Raw genomic sequence first — 17,291 nt, 5'->3', positions numbered from 1 at the left:
ATATACGGACTAATATTGATCAAAATTTTATTTAAGAACTAAAAATGAAATCCATTAAAAGTTAAAGGAATAAAGACATATTTAATACTTATTTAAATATGCAATACTCTAGAAATAAAGCAACAACTCAAACAAAATCATTGAAGAAATGTTTGAATAAAAAATCATTACTTGTGTACTATATGAATAAAAGAGTTGTATACATCGTTAAACACCAACATACATCCTTGCCCAAGCTCAAGTATGCCTTAGAGTGTGGCTTGTTTTGTATCTTGTTTTTTTCTTCCATATATGCATTGGATTGTATTTCAAAACTCAGTATAAAGGTCATTAGTTTAGGTTGGCTTACTAGATAGTTTGCTAGTTAGTATGGTAGTGATATTAATGATTCAATTTATGACATCATCGTCATCGTCACACACAACACATGCATAGTGTCAAGCTTTTGATTCATTTATAAGTCTTGCATTAATTTTGTATCGACTAAACTTTTTTGAGAAACATAAATGACCTAATGATATGATAAATTGAGGATGTGATTATGATATTTCTTTTAATATTGATAAAATCATAAAAGTCGCACCACCACACAATAATTTTAGATTTATTAAATGAGTAAAGTTATTTTGTCATCTATTCCTCATACTTTTGTACTAAAGTCGTAAGATCCTCAAAATAAATTACAGGTAAAGACTTGTCATAAGATCCTATTATTGGTGCTAACAAATTTTCATCTACTTTAGACACTACCATCAAGAAATCTCCTCTTTCAGTCTTAATTATTATCACATCGATACCCAATTCCAACCCCTTTTTTCTTTCCCTCCTTATGAGAAAACAAAAACATTAATCCTAGTTTTCAATCCCAAACCTAGAAAACCCTTGTAGCAAAATGAGCCATGTTCTAATTTCAACAACCAGCATGAGGAAAAGGATACAAGGGAGATTCAAACATGAATATGATAAAAGGGTTACAAAGCACAACAATGATGGTTCATCGGTGTCAAGGTCAACGAGGCATCATGAATAATGGAGAAAAATAGTCATTAACACTCGTTATAAACAAAGATAGAAAGAATATAAAGTAAGGGAAAATGCACCACAACACTGTCATCGAACTCTGAGAGTTTGACACAAACAAGAATGATGATGAAGTGAGATAGAGTGAAGCATCGTCTCAATGGAAGAACAGTGGTGACAAAATTCTAAAAGTGAAATATCGTTATGATGAAGTGAAGGTGCGAGAGGGACTCCGAGAGAGAGTGGTAATTTTATTATCCCTCTAAAGTTAACATCAATTTTGCGTAAAATGTTGTTGTTATTCTTCTTGCAACATCAATTTATTAACTAATTGATATTGAAAACCTACTTTAACATCTGTTATTTAATAACCAATGTAAAAAAAGTTCGGCTTAATTTAAAAAATGTCACTACATTTTTTAACATTATTTATGCAAAAACCGACATGGGACCAACAATGTTAAAATGCATTTTTGTATTAGTGTTTATTACTTAACAACATAAATGGCATAATGTTAATTTTTAATTATATATGTAATGTTTATATGAAATAATAATTTGCCTTAGCATATTATATCATTCCAATGACTAATTATAATATTGTCATACTTTTAAATCAATACATGAAATATAACGATTTAATAGATAATACATTCATAAGTCACAAATTGATGAAGTCCAACATAAAAAAAAACTGGCTCAATATAATAAAGAAAAAACATAGATCCCATCAAATGTTACAAAATAAAAAAATTGGATTCCATCTTAAAAAAAAGGGTAGACTATGTTTTCGGTTCCCAAACTTTTTTATATTTATGGTTTTGGTTCTTAAACTTTATAAATATTGGTCAATGTTTCCAAACTTTTTTCACTATAATTGAAATTCAAAGCACAAAAATGATTAGCCCAAATCAACCCTATACACAATTTTCATTGTTTGATTTTTTCCACGTAAATAACAAATACAATTTCATTGTATAATGTATACCAAAGTCTCATATTTTTGTTGTTTAATTTTTTTCACCCCTTTAGTAAATAATGAAAACACAATTCCATTGTATAATTGTATAACAGAAATACAGAATTGTGTTTTTTATATTTGTTTATTGGCTAGTTTTGGACATAGTCGTCGTACTCCTTGTGCTTGAGGCAAAGCGCGCAGCGGCAGCGAGCGGCGGAGGAGCTTTGGCGTTTGGCAGGTAATATGAGGTGCTGGGGTTCAGGGGTATTTTTGGCTGTTTGAGGTTTTTTGGGGGTGCACTAAGCAAACTATAGGTACTTTAAGTAATTTCCCTCACGGAGACAAGGACCCAACACTACTGACCCAAGGTCTCTCTTCGGCCTTCTCTCACGACCCAGTGAAACACTCGATTTTCTTCCTCCTCTCTTCAGTGTCCACACATTTGCCATCGGTCTCTCTTCACCACGCCACCGCGCCGCCGTGCCACCTCGCCACTGCGCCGCCACCCTTAGTCGGCCATTGTAAGCATCTCCCTCTCCCTTCTTCTTCTGCATGCTCGAAAAGCTAGGGAGGGAGAAAGGGGTTAGAATTAGAAGCTCATCTGTGTTTTTTCCAATTTTAATTCATTATATTTAACACACCACTCTCTTCGCCGAAAACTATTCAAAGTTTTATTCTTTTTTGCCCTGTTTCACCTCCCACTAGAGCTCAATCTGCTACCATGTATTATTCTGTTATTAAATGTATCTGCAAATTTTGCGTAGATGCGATTTTGTCTGCTTGAGCTATTTCCACTCTTTATTTTTTGAACTTCCGATCTATCACAACGTTGAAGGTTCCATTTCCACGAGATTTGAGATGTGGGTCTTGATTTGAAGATCTTATTCTCTCTCTATATCTTAGATTTTGTGTAAATATTTGTTCTCTCTTTTCTTTTTAATTTAAATGTGATGTAACCAGATGTTAGATGGTTGGGTGTGTGCTTTCCTTTTGGTGCTTTCTTGGTCTGTGGAGGTAATTGACGCAAGTGCTGGTGATGCTGATCCGCGCTATAGGTACTTGCTACTTAGCTCCAATCTTTACTGTGAAGTAACTTGGGATGTTAGGAGTTGTTTGGATTGAGAAATTGTTTTCTGTTTTTAATTACAAAAATGCCACTTTTTCATTGTTTCCGGTTTTCCTAGTTTGTACTGAAAATAGTGAAAACAAAATCTTATACAACCCTGTGAAAATTGGAAACAAAATGAAAACAATGTGACATTTTTGTAATTGAAAGAAAAAAACAGAAAATAAAAACAAAAGGCATTTTCTCACACCAAACATCCCCATACAAAGTAGTTTCCGATATAACATCATCAACAATAACAACCAAGCCCCATCACTAGGTAGGATTTGCCTCTTGGATTAATTGAGATCACTGGTTTCTATCAAGAACTAAACTTTAGATACTATACTACCACTAAAAGTGATGCCTTTCCTACTGGCCCATCATCTATTACCTCTGGTTCCTTTTTTCAGTTTTGCTAATTTTAGTACATAGGAAATCTTCATTGCATCCAAATTTGAGTTACTATTTGCTCTATGATTTAAGTTATGTTTTTTGATTTCTCCAATCTATTTTTATTTCTTGTTTGATTTGGAAATCAGGGGTTGTATAACACAATGTCAAGAAACTGGATGCATTGGGCAAAGATGCTTTCCAAACTGTAAATTTTCTTCTGATGGAGAATTTATTGATCGCCCATGGTACATGCAACAAGAACCACTCTATTTACAATGGAAAAAATGGGATTGTCAAGGTGACTGCCGGTACTACTGCATGCTTGACAGAGAGAAAGAAAGGGAGTCACATAACCTTGGACCTGTCAAATATCATGGCAAATGGCCATTCAGGCGTATATATGGGATGCAGGTATGATAGCAAAGAAGCCATATCCTAATGTTTTTCATTTTGAGTTGGCATCCAATGATCTCAAATCCCTTTGTTTAATGAACTGCCATGTATCCTTTTAATCAGGAGCCTGCTTCTGTGGCTTTCTCAGCTCTCAATCTCGCAATGCATTTTCATGGTTGGGTTTCCTTTTTCATTCTTATACACTATAAATTGCCTCTAAAAGATGGAAAGAAGGCATATTATGAGTATGCTGGTTTGTGGCATATGTATGGACTTTTATCACTTAACTCCTGGTTCTGGAGTGCTGTTTTCCACAGTCGGTAAGTTACTTATGTGGATATTTTCAGTATTTTGCACTGATTCTAAAGAATGATTGATTGTTATGCTGTCTATTGGTATTTCTTAGTGCAGTGATACTACTTAGTTCTTATATTGAAGTTTTAATCACCTGGCAAACTATGTGACACAAATTGAATAACAATATATGCATACAACATGCTAATGCATAAACTATTTCTTATGTTAATTTTTAGTATATGATTATTCCTAATACTTCCCCCTTCTAAGACACATTAACCTCTGTGAAGACTTTTTTTCCTTTAAAATGGAAGCCTTTATAAACTTCATTTTGTGTAGTCCATAATATAATTGGTTTTAATTAAAGCTAATTCTGATATTGTTCTGAATTATGTTGATGCTCCAATTGTTTTCAAGAAATTACCTCACTCTTGTTTTAAAATCCCACTCAAACTGTTAGAAAGAAACGAAACATGTCTCAATTACTTGTCAAATATTGCAATTTATGAATCTTAAAATTTTCTTTTTCTCTCAAGTTCTTTGTCCTTTTCTTCTAAAGCTTAATTTTCATTGTTTTGTGCTGCAGAGATGTTGATCTAACAGAGAAACTAGACTACTCATCTGCAGTCGTTCTCCTTGGGTACTCCCTCATTTTAGCCATCTTACGGACATTCAGTATTAGGGATGAGGCTACCAGAGTTATGGTTGCTGCTCCATTGATTGCTTTTGTGACCACCCACGTAATGTACATCAACTTCTATTTACTAGATTATGGTAAGTCCTGTCATGTAATCTTTATATTATTATTGCCAAGACTGAGAGTTGATTGTAGGAACAATGTGTTATTTATTTCTCTCCTTGATGAAAAACTTACCTTGCGCTGTCTGTTAATTATGTATGTTATTCATCTATGCGGTTTCTTCTTCAATCACAAGATTATTGACAAGATTCTTAACTTATCATTTTTCTTCCAAGTCACTCTTTCGGCTTAAGCAGTGGCAGTGACTCTTAGGAAAGATTGGATTTGGAATGGCTACCATCTTTATCAAAATTGAAGTTATGGTTTTACTGCAAGTATTCTAATGCGAGAGATTTTATGTACACTTGAGAGAAACATAAGTTTTAACTTGTAATTTTCTTCATTATGTTCGTCATTTCTCTTATTCATTCCTTTTTCTCCTCTCGTGGTTGCGGATTTTGATAACACTCAATCTAACTGTGTAGGATGGAATATGATAGTTTGCGTAGTGATGGCTGTGGCACAACTTTCCATGTGGGCAGTTTGGGCTGGTGTTAGTAACCATCCTTCGCGTTGGAAGCTCTGGCTCGTTGTTATTGCTGGTGGCCTTGCGATGCTCCTAGAAATCTATGATTTCCCTCCACATCAAGGACTTTTTGATGCACATGCTCTTTGGCATGCCACCACTATTCCTCTGACTTACATTTGGTGGAGTTTCATTAGAGACGATGCAGAGTTTCGAACCTCTAATCTTCTTAAGAAGGCCAAGTAGCTTCCTTTTAAGCTCACTCAACGCTTTAATGATCATGCTTATACCCACAGCTAAGCCTGAATATATTATCATCGATGGTGCACTTTTGAGTGTTCATTTCACTTTCTATCATTGGTATAAATTTAGTTGGAGTTTTGCCTTTACATTTGGGTGAAAGATGAAGTTGACATTCTTGACGCTCTCTTCAAGGCCGAAAGATCATATTGGGGTTTTCCCATTTCTCTTTAGCTTACTTAAAATGTGTACAAAATCTTACTTCAATTGGTGGAGTGATTCAATCTTGAAGGATTCTTGGGTCGCGTATGCATTTGGACTATGAACAGAATGGAATGGAACAATTATATTCAGTTCTCTTTGATTCCAAGCATTTTAGTAGCATCAAAATCTGCCCTTTATTTAAAATATGTTTTTTCTCAGAAAAAATAAATTCATCGACCCTGTGTTTGGATAAAGCATTTGAAGATGGGAATGTAATTTTTTAAGGCATTTCAATTACCGTTGGGTAAAATTCATCGACTCTATGAAATTGATTTTCGACAACCTCGTGTAACCAGAAATTCATCGGGATGTTGCATTTTTTTGGTGAGACAAGTCTACGAATTAGAAGATAAACAAAATTACATAATACTGTTCACCACGAGACTCCAACGACCATGACATGCACATGGTGACGATTGCCATTGCAGGTACTTCCTGCTAGCATCTATCTTGGGGTATTCCATCTACTACAACTCAGACATTGGAGGCGTGGTGGTGTTGTGCGAGGTTATCATCCACCGTGTTCTCTTGGAGGAGTCTCACCGGAAGCAAGAAGCTACAATGGTTGGAATTTTGGATCCACAACCATAGATTGTGGAAATAGCAACTTCAAAAGGAGAGGTTTACGGATGAAAGTGTACATAGGAAAAATAGGTTAATTTTGAATAAAAGGAATGATTTTAAGTATTGGGACTAAAATTTAAATTTTATAATTATTAGGACTAAATGGGTTGCTAGGCCAAAAAAATTATAATGTATTATTGAATAGTGAAAAGTAAACCAAACACATATATACATACTTATGAATCATATATTTATTTCATGAACATTATATTTTAAAGATTTACAATTTTTAAACATTATTTTGTCGAGATCCTGGTTGGAAGAATTTGGACATGGTAGTTTCTTTATTCAATGTAGTTATATTATGTTTTTAGCAAAATATTTATTTTAAAGAATGTATAACAATTTTATAAAATGATACGAAAAATTAAATGTATCAAGCAATGAAAATTTGTTCACATGTTCTTTAGCTTCAAACAAAGCACTTTGCAGTTTCCTAATGGCACTACGGTCATGGTTTCATGTCTCTTCTTTCTTCCCTTGGAAACTTGAATATGCTGAGTTCACACTTCATTATTTTCTATTACATACAATATATAGATTAACAAAAAAAAAAGAAGCTAATATGCAAAGTAAGGATGATAATGATATGATTGATATCAAACACACCTGCTAATATATATATGATCAGCATATCAAACTCTAAAAAATCTACAACTAAATAACGTTGGCCCTTAGTGGGTGAAGTGAAGCACACACAGAATAAAACTGTTAAACTTTTGTCATTGTAAACAAGACAAGCATCATTTGTACTTTAGCAAGAAGCAGTTGCAACTGGCTTCTTATTTACTTATTGTGACTTGTGGTCCCTTATTTGAGTATCCTCACTCACCATGAAAGTATTTAACACTGGAGAAGTCAGGCATGATCAAAGAGAAATGTTATGCTACCAAATATGCTTTAAAAAAAAGCCTACAAGTCCCCAGTATTCTTTACTTCCCTTCCACCTCTCAAAGCAATCTAAGAGGTGATAATGAACAAAAAGTAGTGTTTTTGTTTTTTTACATAGTTTTGCTGTTTTCATTGTCCTTATATTCAAATTGAAGCTGAGAACATTCACTTTCTGGACTTTTGCTTACACAGCTAAGTATTGTATCTTCCATCAGTTCTGCAAGGATGGCTTCTCCCATTTCAAAACCAATTGTTTCAGCATCAAGATTATGGTCCAACCATGCCCCATTTTTATCCATGTCTTTTTTAATAATTTTGTCCAAGGTACGCGGTGGGGGCAAGGGAAGGAAATGCCAGCACACTCCTTCGCAGACTTTGAGAATCATCTTCTTCATATTTGGAATAGGCCTAATGCCAGGACTTACAAATGACACACAAGGTGAGACCCCGAAGTAATTCCGACAAACCTCCATGAGAACGTCATTGATGCAGTCATTGATGAGCTTCTGATCATTGCAAAACTGGTTTGGTAAGAACTCTACCAGATCAAACAAGGAAGGATCTAGTATCTTGTCTGAGGAAAGACATTTCGTCAGCAATTGATCTACAGTCAATCCAGAGGCTTGCAGGACTGCTTTGATGCAATCATATATCCATTCATTTTCTTTAAGACAATATTTGTCTCTATTGATTTGATTCAAAAGAGAACAATTTTGTTCTTCAAATTGCAGCAGCCGTGCTGGTACTTCAACTGAAAAACATGAATGAACGCGATATCAAATTAAAATTAATATGGCAAACAAAAAGGTATTTTACATTTTTACATTTTAGGCTGATTGGCCCCTTAATATAATTCATAACATTGTATTATCTCCAAGGACAACAAAGGACAATAAAATGCAACTGAACAAATAAGTTGAAACTATTAATTTCTAGAGGAATTTCAGGATAAGTATGATTTAGAGCTCCCCAGTAACCAGCAAGCAGCACTCCATATTTTTATGTCTGTGTTTAATGAACAGTTAGAGGCAGTAGAACCATTGGAAACAAGTTTTTAAAGATCTAGCTCTTTAGAAAGAGAGTTTAACTGTTTAGGAACACTGTTAGATAGCCTTCATGACTTTAGTGCAGGAATTCTTACCCGGTTGAAATCTGGAGTAGCCAGGGTTGATATCATCCTCTAAGAATGGGGTATCAAGAACAGATACAGGACTTGGCCGACCAGATACCTCTGTAACACTTAGCTCTTCAATTTTCTTAGTGGGGGAAGAGTGCGAGGGGGATGACAGTGGAGATGTTGGTTTGTTTACTTCTGTTACATCCTACAGAGAGAATAAATGATAGTTTAGAATTAAATAAGGGGTCACTTCACCAAAGAAGCCATAGAACTACACTGCTAAACAAATCATAACTAGTCCTTAACATATGTCTGGTATAATAATCAAATTTATCCAAAATCATTGATTTACATGAAATTATAATGCACAGAAATACTACCTGCTTTGAACATTGAGAACATCTTGCACAATCAGAAGTTTCTGAGATACCATAGTTTTGGTCCTCCTTTCCTGCACTGAGGTCAACTGGTTCTGAGGAAGATTCCAAAACATTCACCTCTTTTGCAGATTCTATATCACCTGCACAGAAATCAAGAAAGGATAAGCAACAGAATATGTAAATAAACATACACCAAAGTCTATCATAGAATCCATTACTTAAATCATATATTTTAGACATGATACCTTCAGTAATTATCTCATCTCTAACACGACTAAAATTTTCTACTCTATGAACATGACTAAGGTTGTCTGCGAAATTTGAGTCTGACTTAATTTCCTGCACTGTATCTTTAGAGCTTTCATGACAAATGCTTGACTGCTTCTCTGAATTGTCCATTTCCTGATCCAAATGACCAACCGAATTTCCTTGTTTGGAAGGCACTTTATCTGAAGTAGAAAACCTTGTCGTTGCAGTCACAAAATGATGCTCCCAATCCCTTCCAGGACTGCCAAGGGGAGAAAAGTTGTACTCAGGAAGAGATAGTATTTTTCCAAGGGTTCTGGAAATCTTCCTACTTGACAAGTCTATTTTCTCGTCTCCATTACCTACAATCTCACACAGATGTTTGTTGGCCTCAATATATAAGTTGGAAACCCTTTGTTTTGAATAAGTACCATTTTCATGTTCCACAATCAATTCAGAATCTTTAGCTGTACCAGTCTTGTCTCCTTGCATAGCACCAGTGGTAGGTCTTGCAATTTTTTCAATGAAGAAGTGGTCTTTATTAGGAGATCTCATTCCAACATTGTCTTTACCAATGGCTTTGCTGGTAGGCCACTTATTTTGACATTCAGCAGCAGGGTGTCTTTTTGAGATCCCTTCAGGGTTTCGATGTCTCTCCTTTCCCATAGCATGCTTTAATTTCTTTTTTATCTCTGTAAGAGAAAAATGTGAACTACCTCTCCCTGGAGAACCATTGTATTTGACAGAATCATGAGTATCTTGGGATGAGGCAAGGTTGTTTCCAGTTTCAAAATTTTGAAAGCCTATCTGCCCAGGCTTCATAATAACAATTCTACTTGACAAATTAGTATTCTCATTTTCATTTGTTGAAGTTTTTGATTGAGACTTTGTCTTTTTTCCGAAAAAGTTATGCTTTTTGTGGTTTACTATCTCCCTATTCTGTTCCATGTTGCCATGATCTTGTTCTGAGAAGTTGGAATCAGTGACACAACCATATTCTTTTTCATTTGTTTCCTGAGAATTCCTAAACTCTTGAACACATTTCAACAAAAGTGAATTCGGGTTTTGTATAAGTGAAAGAAACAATTCCTTATCCGAACTTATAAGCTGGAGAACTTCCATAAGTTGATGGGAGCAAAGGAATTTTCTCGCTTCAGCTGGATCTTTGCCGTTTAATATCATCTGATTCACAAATTCACAAATTGCATCTGTTGCTTTTTCAGAGATAGCTTGCTTCTGGTTTGATTGTGCATCAAGTTCTACTTCTCCATCATTGCCATGCATCATGGAACAAGCATCTTTTAGATGACAAAAGTCTTCAATCATCTTATCCAGATCAAGATTATCTTTCGATTGCTTCCTTGAGTGCTGATTATGTGTGAATTCAGATTTCAAGGTAGTATCCAAATTTGAATCATCGGTGTCCTCCGTATCACGGTTTTTCTTGTAAGATTTCTTTTTCCTTTTGGAATCTAACTTCAAAAGGACTTCACGCCTTAATCTGGATTCCTTTGATTCTATTTGAGCACCATCTGTATCCTTCATTGCATTCTGGTCAATGAACATCTCTTCTTCTATGAGTTTCTTCACACTAGGCTTATTAGCAGCAGTTGCAACTGTTGGTCTTCTATTCTCTCTGTTGTCCTGAAACATTCATGATACAGTAATATCAATAAATGCACAGGCATCCTCTTAGCAGATAACCGAATTTTACTAATGACCTAGAATTTTGTAAACGTTTAAGTTTCACATTCAAGACTGGCAATGTGGCATAAGCATATGGATGCATGGACTTACAGAACTGCTTTGACAAACTTCACCCAAATTGCCCAACATCTCAAACTTATTCTTAGAATGCACAACACCTGTGAGAAAAGAAAATGAGATTCAATAATTTTTATTAATTTTTCCATGAAACCAGTGCAGTTGTACCACAACACAAGTTATTCTACAATCATTATATATACATTAGACAGGAGAAACATTTTTTTTTATGATTATGAAATATTTAAAATCCAAACCACTTCAGAAAATTGCTTGACATGCAAACATTAGCCCCTGCACAATGACTCAGTATATACTGATTTTGTTATTTATTTAGCATATAGAAAGTCTTTGGTGTTTGGTGGATATACCTTATAGATTTATACACATGAGCATGATTGTCAATTCTGTACCAATCTGGATATTAAGTAGAGTTCTTACCAACAGCATGCTTGCTGCTTCGCCTCTTATCTGCAATCATCTTCCTAGTGGAGTGACCGTGGCGAAAATCAAACATACTAATAAAACCCCAAATGCAGCCTGATTTATCTTTCTCATACCGCACCGGACGTCTTTGGGACTTCTTTGTCATGATGATTGGGCACAATTGACCTCCTTGTTTCCTCTTTTCTTTTCCCTTAAAGGGTACTAAGATAGTCTTGCCTTACTATGCCACAATCATTCAAATGATTTCATAGGTAAGATTGCCAAACCTGACAGATGAACAAAGTAAATAGATGCAGTTAAAAGTCAACAAAACACCTAAAATATATCATTACTTACTCACTCTAATGCCCCCAAAACCACTTAGTTCATGCATACAACACACTAACAATGGGATAAATGATGCATTAGATATATGCACATCAAAGTTACTAGTCTCTTTATGCCAACACATTTTGTTAAATCAACTCATGTAGAGAACCTAGTTACATACTTTGAGGAATTAAACTTAACCACAAAGTGATCATCAAAATTATCAATTCCACGGGGGCATAAAAGACAAAACTGAACATTCATAGGAAAATAATTACGAAATATAAGAGTCGAACAATTTGATAGGTTATGCAACTAAATTATCAATCTATGTCATGTAGCAATAACTGAATAATCACATGAAAAATGAGATTGGTTCAAACAAGTACCTCATATTCTGAGCCTTTTTGACTCAATATGGCGAAGGACCAAAAGACAAAGATGCAACCTGATGAGTCCACTCAGGAAGCATTTAGGAATTCCTGTTTCAGCCCTCCAAGGTTCCCAATTGAGTGAAGCTCACGAAGTTTTAACCTCCTTTGGAGAGGAAGGTATCAATGCTTTTTCCCACTGGCCTTAACTGTCTGTCTGTGTTCTGAAGTTCCAGAGAGAAAGATTAAAATCCCAGTTATCGCTCTTCCTCACAAAGAAAAGGACAATTGAGACAACTCTATAAGGCCTCAGCTTTTACAATTGACAACAACGAGTCAAAGAATAACAGCTCATTGATTCTCCCTTCTTCCAATTAAAAAAACATACTCAATGATCAAACGTGATGAAAAAGTTTGATAATTAATCACACCACACCACACCAAAACCTTCAGGCACATACAAAAAAAGCTTATCCTTAGCACTCTCAAAATCACCAATTCAAGCAACAAGATTCATTACTTCTACGCAACTGAATCCATGCCTGCAATAAAATAGCCATTTATCCCCTCCAACAATTCAGCTACTGAAAATAACAGTATGTGGTGCATCCAAGTTCCATTAAATCCTTACCCACCTGTAACATAAAACATCTACACATAATTCTCTCCACAAAGTCACACCATCAGAACCAAAAAAAAGAATCAAAACTTATGACTCTCTCAATCTCAATTTCACCACCAAGTCATTATTCCCTCAAAAGAACCAGATTACAAAATTGTCCATCAAACACCACACACACTCTTTCAGAGGAATGCCACTACTTAGCAGCAAATTTTCCCACAAAAAAGTCACAACTTTTGCTCAAGGGCATCTCTTTTTTGATGTCAAAGAGAAGAAAATGCTAATCTAACACCGACCCAAGATTTGTTGAGGCATAATTCTGATATGGGGAGGTATTGAATACATGGAAAAAGTGGAAGAAAGAAAGAAAGCAAGGAGGAGAGAGAATTGGTGGTGAAGGTTAGGATTGTGGGAAGAAAAGTGAAAGTTGATTGAGAGGGTAACACTTTTACAATGTTGTTGGGCGACACGAAGAATAGTCATAGTACATGACAGATGAGGATAGCTAGATAGAGGGGTCCACACAAGTTTTTGTTGTTAAGGAAGAAAATTTTTTTATGTTTGTGTTGTGTGTCTATTTTTTCTTCTGTAGTTCTAGTGCTTCAAAGTTGAAACACCATCATCGAAGTCACCACCAGAATGCAAATGCAAATGGAAGAGAGAGAGAGAGAATCACACAAAGAGAAAGTAAGAGGATTAACGTGTACGCCACTTTGAACAGGAACGTGAGCTTTTTAGGCGTCACGAAATTGTGCTATGCAAGTGACAAGGGAAGTGATTAATAACGGATGCATGTAATCATATCATATCATGTGTTGATATAACTTTATTTGTATATTTGCATATAGTATGAAAATAAAATAAGAATGAAACGGCCAAACATGTACATTTCTCTAATGGTATGTTTCAACGAGAGAAAAGAACATATGGAAAATAATATGCATTTTTTTTATTTAGTTGGAAATAAATAGAAAGAAAATAATACACATTTACATTTCTCTCTTTCTAATCCTTTGCAGTCAATTCTTTCAATATTCACTCTTTGAATAATAAAACCGACTAATTAAAAATATATTTTTTCGGGTACATTGTCCGTTTTTTTGGTAAATAATTTAAAAAATAGATTGACCATTCTTTTTTAATAAAGATTGACCATTCTTATACTTTTATTAACTAATTTGTTTGAAATTTTGGTCAAATTTATATTAATAATGTGATTTAGCTATTAGAAATATACTGAGTAGTGTAAGAATTGGATTGACCAATTATTTTTTTATTAGTTTAATAAAATATAATATTTTTATTCTTTTTTATTTTTTAGAATAACATATAAGTATTTATGAAATTTATTTATAATTTCTAAAAAAACCTTATAATTAATATGTTATAAAAACACATATACCAATAACTAAAAGAATAATGTTGTAGACAGATCGATCAAGGCACATATATATACAATTTTTATTGTGTAATTACAATACTCTTAATTATTCTTTAATTTTAGCCCCTCATAAAAAATAACAAATTATAAATGTGAGGTAGAAAGTGAAGTGCATCATGGATTCTTCTGATCAAAATCGAACTTTTTCGGTAAAAAAAATAATGATTTTTTTTATTAATTTATTATTATATACAAAAATTAAATTTTCATATACGTCCTAGTGTCCTACTACATGTAATGGTTACCTAAATTATCCTGTAGTAAAATAGGCATCCACTGTTTTGCTTTTGACTCTCAATTGTCAATTGTAATCCACTGCATATATAGATCAATTCACTCTTTTTGGAATGGACACTATGAAAAGGAATTAATTTATTTTTCAGTTTTTTTAGAAAAGGAAACCAAATTGAGTAATGTTCCATTTATATTTTGCCTCTCAAAAAATGTTATTTTAATATTTTATAGTTGTCTCTTTCTGTTGGTGGAATTGTATTTTCCCTTTTGTGACAGCAGAATAACAGGAATAAAACAAATCTCCCTAATTATAAAATTTCTTGATAAATAGGCTAAACTTTTATAGATTTTGGTTCATTGTTTAATGATAGTAGTGCCAACTTGATTGGAATTACTTGTTTGTGGTTGAGTATGTAAATCAATCTTAAAAAAAATAATGAAAGACTTACACTTTACCAACATATTAATGGTCATTTACAATTGATAAAAATATTGAAATTATAACAAACTAGTATGCATGTAGAATTGTGCAATGCACAAGAAATTAATATTTTATTTTTATTTTAAGATATATAATTTTATATTGTTTAAGGTAAATATGAAGTATAATTTATTAATATGTAAATTTATAAATTATTTGCTTTAACATTTATTATAAAAAAGGATTATAAATTTTAATAGTATTAGTGAAATTAAGTATAATGATATTTATTTTTATATTACTGTTATAGTGATATTTGTATTTTTAGTATATGTGTATATATAAATCGTTAGTTCAAATCATAATTCTTATATATAATTTTTATATAAAAATATTAATGATTTTTATAAATATGATTTGATATTGTGTAATTTGAATATTCACACGATTATCTTCAATAAAATTAGAATTGATTAAAAATAATTAAAATTAAATACTGATTTGGATTACTTATAATTGACCTATAACACAATGCAAATATCACTTAACTACTCATTTTTGCACTAATTAATTAAAATGCATATTTCTAATTAATGAATTTTCAATTTTACTGGATTATAACAAAACAACATATTTTAATTTTTTTCTGAATTAAAAAATTTCCACAGTAATTTTCATATTAACGGAACACAAACATCTTTATTATAAAAATAATTATTTTTAATTTATACATGAAAAATATATTAAATTTTTTATTTTTGCAAATTTAATTACGACAAATTTAATCTCTAAAAATATACTAAAACTTTTTATTTTTGTATTTATAAACATATTTTTAATGACTAATAAATGTTTTATAAAAAAAAATTAATTGATAAACATATTTTTAAATACAGTTTAAATTATAAAAAATGGTTTAATGAAATAAATATTTTAATGACCAATAAATATTTTAATCTTGAAATCAATTTATATTATTTATGAATAAATTATATAATTAATTTATCTCATTTATATTAATAATTCATTAAGTACTAATTTGAATTTGAATTTGATTTGTAACCAAACGAATTTACTTCAAAGCATGATGATATGTGACATCTAAATCTTGATAAACTATCTTGTTTTGGATTCTTGGATTTATATATATATATATATATATATATATATATATATATATATATATATATATATATATGTATGAATTTAGTAATTTAGTTTTGCTTTTGTTAAAAACAATTAAATAAAATAATTTTTTATATAGAGACAATATATTATGAAATGTTGTAAAATTTATTAAACTGACTTATATCTGATTAATTGTTTAGTAGTAACTTACAAAACATAATACGACACATTTACACATATTTTTTTTTAAAAAAATTAACTACTTAATAATTTAATTAAGAGATTAAGTTCAAGGCCTAGTTATTTTAGATAACAGTAATACGATATCTAGAAGTAAATCTGTATTGATTAGTTTTTGAAATCAATTTTCAGAAAATAGTTTTAGCTAGATCTATTTAAATGTTAAAATTCCTACTCATGAGATATTCTTAATTCTTATATTAAATCAAATCGAATGATATTAATTTTTTCTTGATAATTAATTATTCAATTAAATGATTTATTATCTTATTTTCTTTAATCAATAGTTAAATATTACATGATATATAAAAAAATATCAATAAAATATAATTATATAATTTTTTTGCATTTTCAAAATTAAAGTTTTTAAACATAATTTATATTTAGTTTATTTTTATTTTTGTTTAAAATAATTCTTCCTCAATGAAATTAATTTTCAAGTATTATTTAGTTTAATTGTTTTGCCTTTTCACAAAACACCGTACGTACACGTAATTTAACAATTTAATATGTATTACATTATTATATCCAGTAAAAAAAAACATTACATCTTTATATATAAAAAAAATTCGTTTATATTATCCTAAAGTGCATTAGACCAACCTCTCTGTCTCTCTCGTGAAGCTTTTTTGGTGAAAAGAAATCTACTTCTGTGAATCAAAGAAGATATTAATTTATTAATGCAAATTAAAATAAATCAAAGTACGTAAGCGAAGCTTAATTAATGGTATCACTTTACTATTTTTTCTTTACCGCAATTATCTGCTCGTTCACTGTTATTTGCGATGATCATATGATTACAGAGTTTTGAAATTCGAATTTTGTGTATCATAAGTTTAAAAGCAAACCATAATAATAAAAGATTTCTTTTGTTCGGCTTCATAATATTTAATCGTCGTCATGTTCAAGCTAAATTGCCATCGTAATTTTGGACTCATGGCAATTGATATTAACCCTTATTTGGTTTAATGAATGTATTTAGGTATATAGGAAGAAAATACGAAAGAAAGAAATAAAGAAGATAAAATAAATTTCTATGATTTGGATGAGTGAAAATTATGTGGAATGGAAATTCAGTTTGCGGGCCATATTAGAAAAATAACTCCCTCTGCATG

General features: G+C 32.0%; 2 protein-coding genes across 2 annotated transcripts; one reads left to right on the top strand and one right to left on the bottom strand.

The window, feature by feature from the left end:
* The first annotated feature begins 2,347 nt into the window (after positions 1–2,347).
* Positions 2,348–5,986, top strand: LOC100796606 (post-GPI attachment to proteins factor 3). Its single transcript, XM_003528806.4, has 6 exons — positions 2,348–2,502; positions 2,942–3,036; positions 3,629–3,893; positions 3,999–4,195; positions 4,759–4,946; positions 5,397–5,986. The coding sequence occupies exons 2-6, from the start codon at positions 2,942–2,944 to the stop codon at positions 5,681–5,683; spliced, it is 1,032 nt and encodes a 343-aa protein (XP_003528854.1). The 5' UTR covers positions 2,348–2,502; the 3' UTR covers positions 5,684–5,986.
* Positions 5,987–7,243: 1,257 nt separating this feature from the next.
* Positions 7,244–13,357, bottom strand: LOC102667950 (uncharacterized). The gene is made up of 7 exons (XM_006583233.4): positions 12,109–13,357; positions 11,405–11,676; positions 10,997–11,064; positions 9,199–10,843; positions 8,954–9,093; positions 8,598–8,778; positions 7,244–8,207 (listed from the first exon to the last, which is right to left on the bottom strand). Exons 2-7 carry the CDS (start codon positions 11,553–11,555, stop codon positions 7,567–7,569), a joined length of 2,826 nt encoding a protein of 941 aa, XP_006583296.1. The 5' UTR covers positions 11,556–11,676; positions 12,109–13,357; the 3' UTR covers positions 7,244–7,566.
* Positions 13,358–17,291: the final 3,934 nt, after the last annotated feature.

This window comes from Glycine max, chromosome 7, assembly GCF_000004515.6.
Source record: "Glycine max cultivar Williams 82 chromosome 7, Glycine_max_v4.0, whole genome shotgun sequence".
Taxonomy (NCBI): domain Eukaryota; kingdom Viridiplantae; phylum Streptophyta; class Magnoliopsida; order Fabales; family Fabaceae; genus Glycine; species Glycine max.
The sequence above is the reverse complement of the archived record's forward strand: the minus strand, read 5'-3'. Positions and strand labels throughout refer to the sequence as shown.

Bases quoted from the DNA above. Each gene is read 5' to 3' on its own strand.
- LOC100796606 (XM_003528806.4), top strand. From the start codon at position 2,942: ATGTTAGATGGTTGGGTGTGTGCTTTCCTTTTGGTGCTTTCTTGGTCT. The intron at 3,037-3,628 runs GTACTTGCTACT...TTTGGAAATCAG, and splicing joins GATGCTGATCCGCGCTATAG to GGGTTGTATAACACAATGTC. The intron at 4,196-4,758 runs GTAAGTTACTTA...TTTGTGCTGCAG, and splicing joins AGTGCTGTTTTCCACAGTCG to AGATGTTGATCTAACAGAGA.
- LOC102667950 (XM_006583233.4), bottom strand. From the start codon at position 11,555: ATGACAAAGAAGTCCCAAAGACGTCCGGTGCGGTATGAGAAAGATAAA. The intron at 9,094-9,198 runs GTATCATGTCTA...ATTTCTGTGCAG, and splicing joins AGATGAGATAATTACTGAAG to GTGATATAGAATCTGCAAAA. The intron at 8,208-8,597 runs GTAAGAATTCCT...CATGTTTTTCAG, and splicing joins CTACTCCAGATTTCAACCGG to TTGAAGTACCAGCACGGCTG.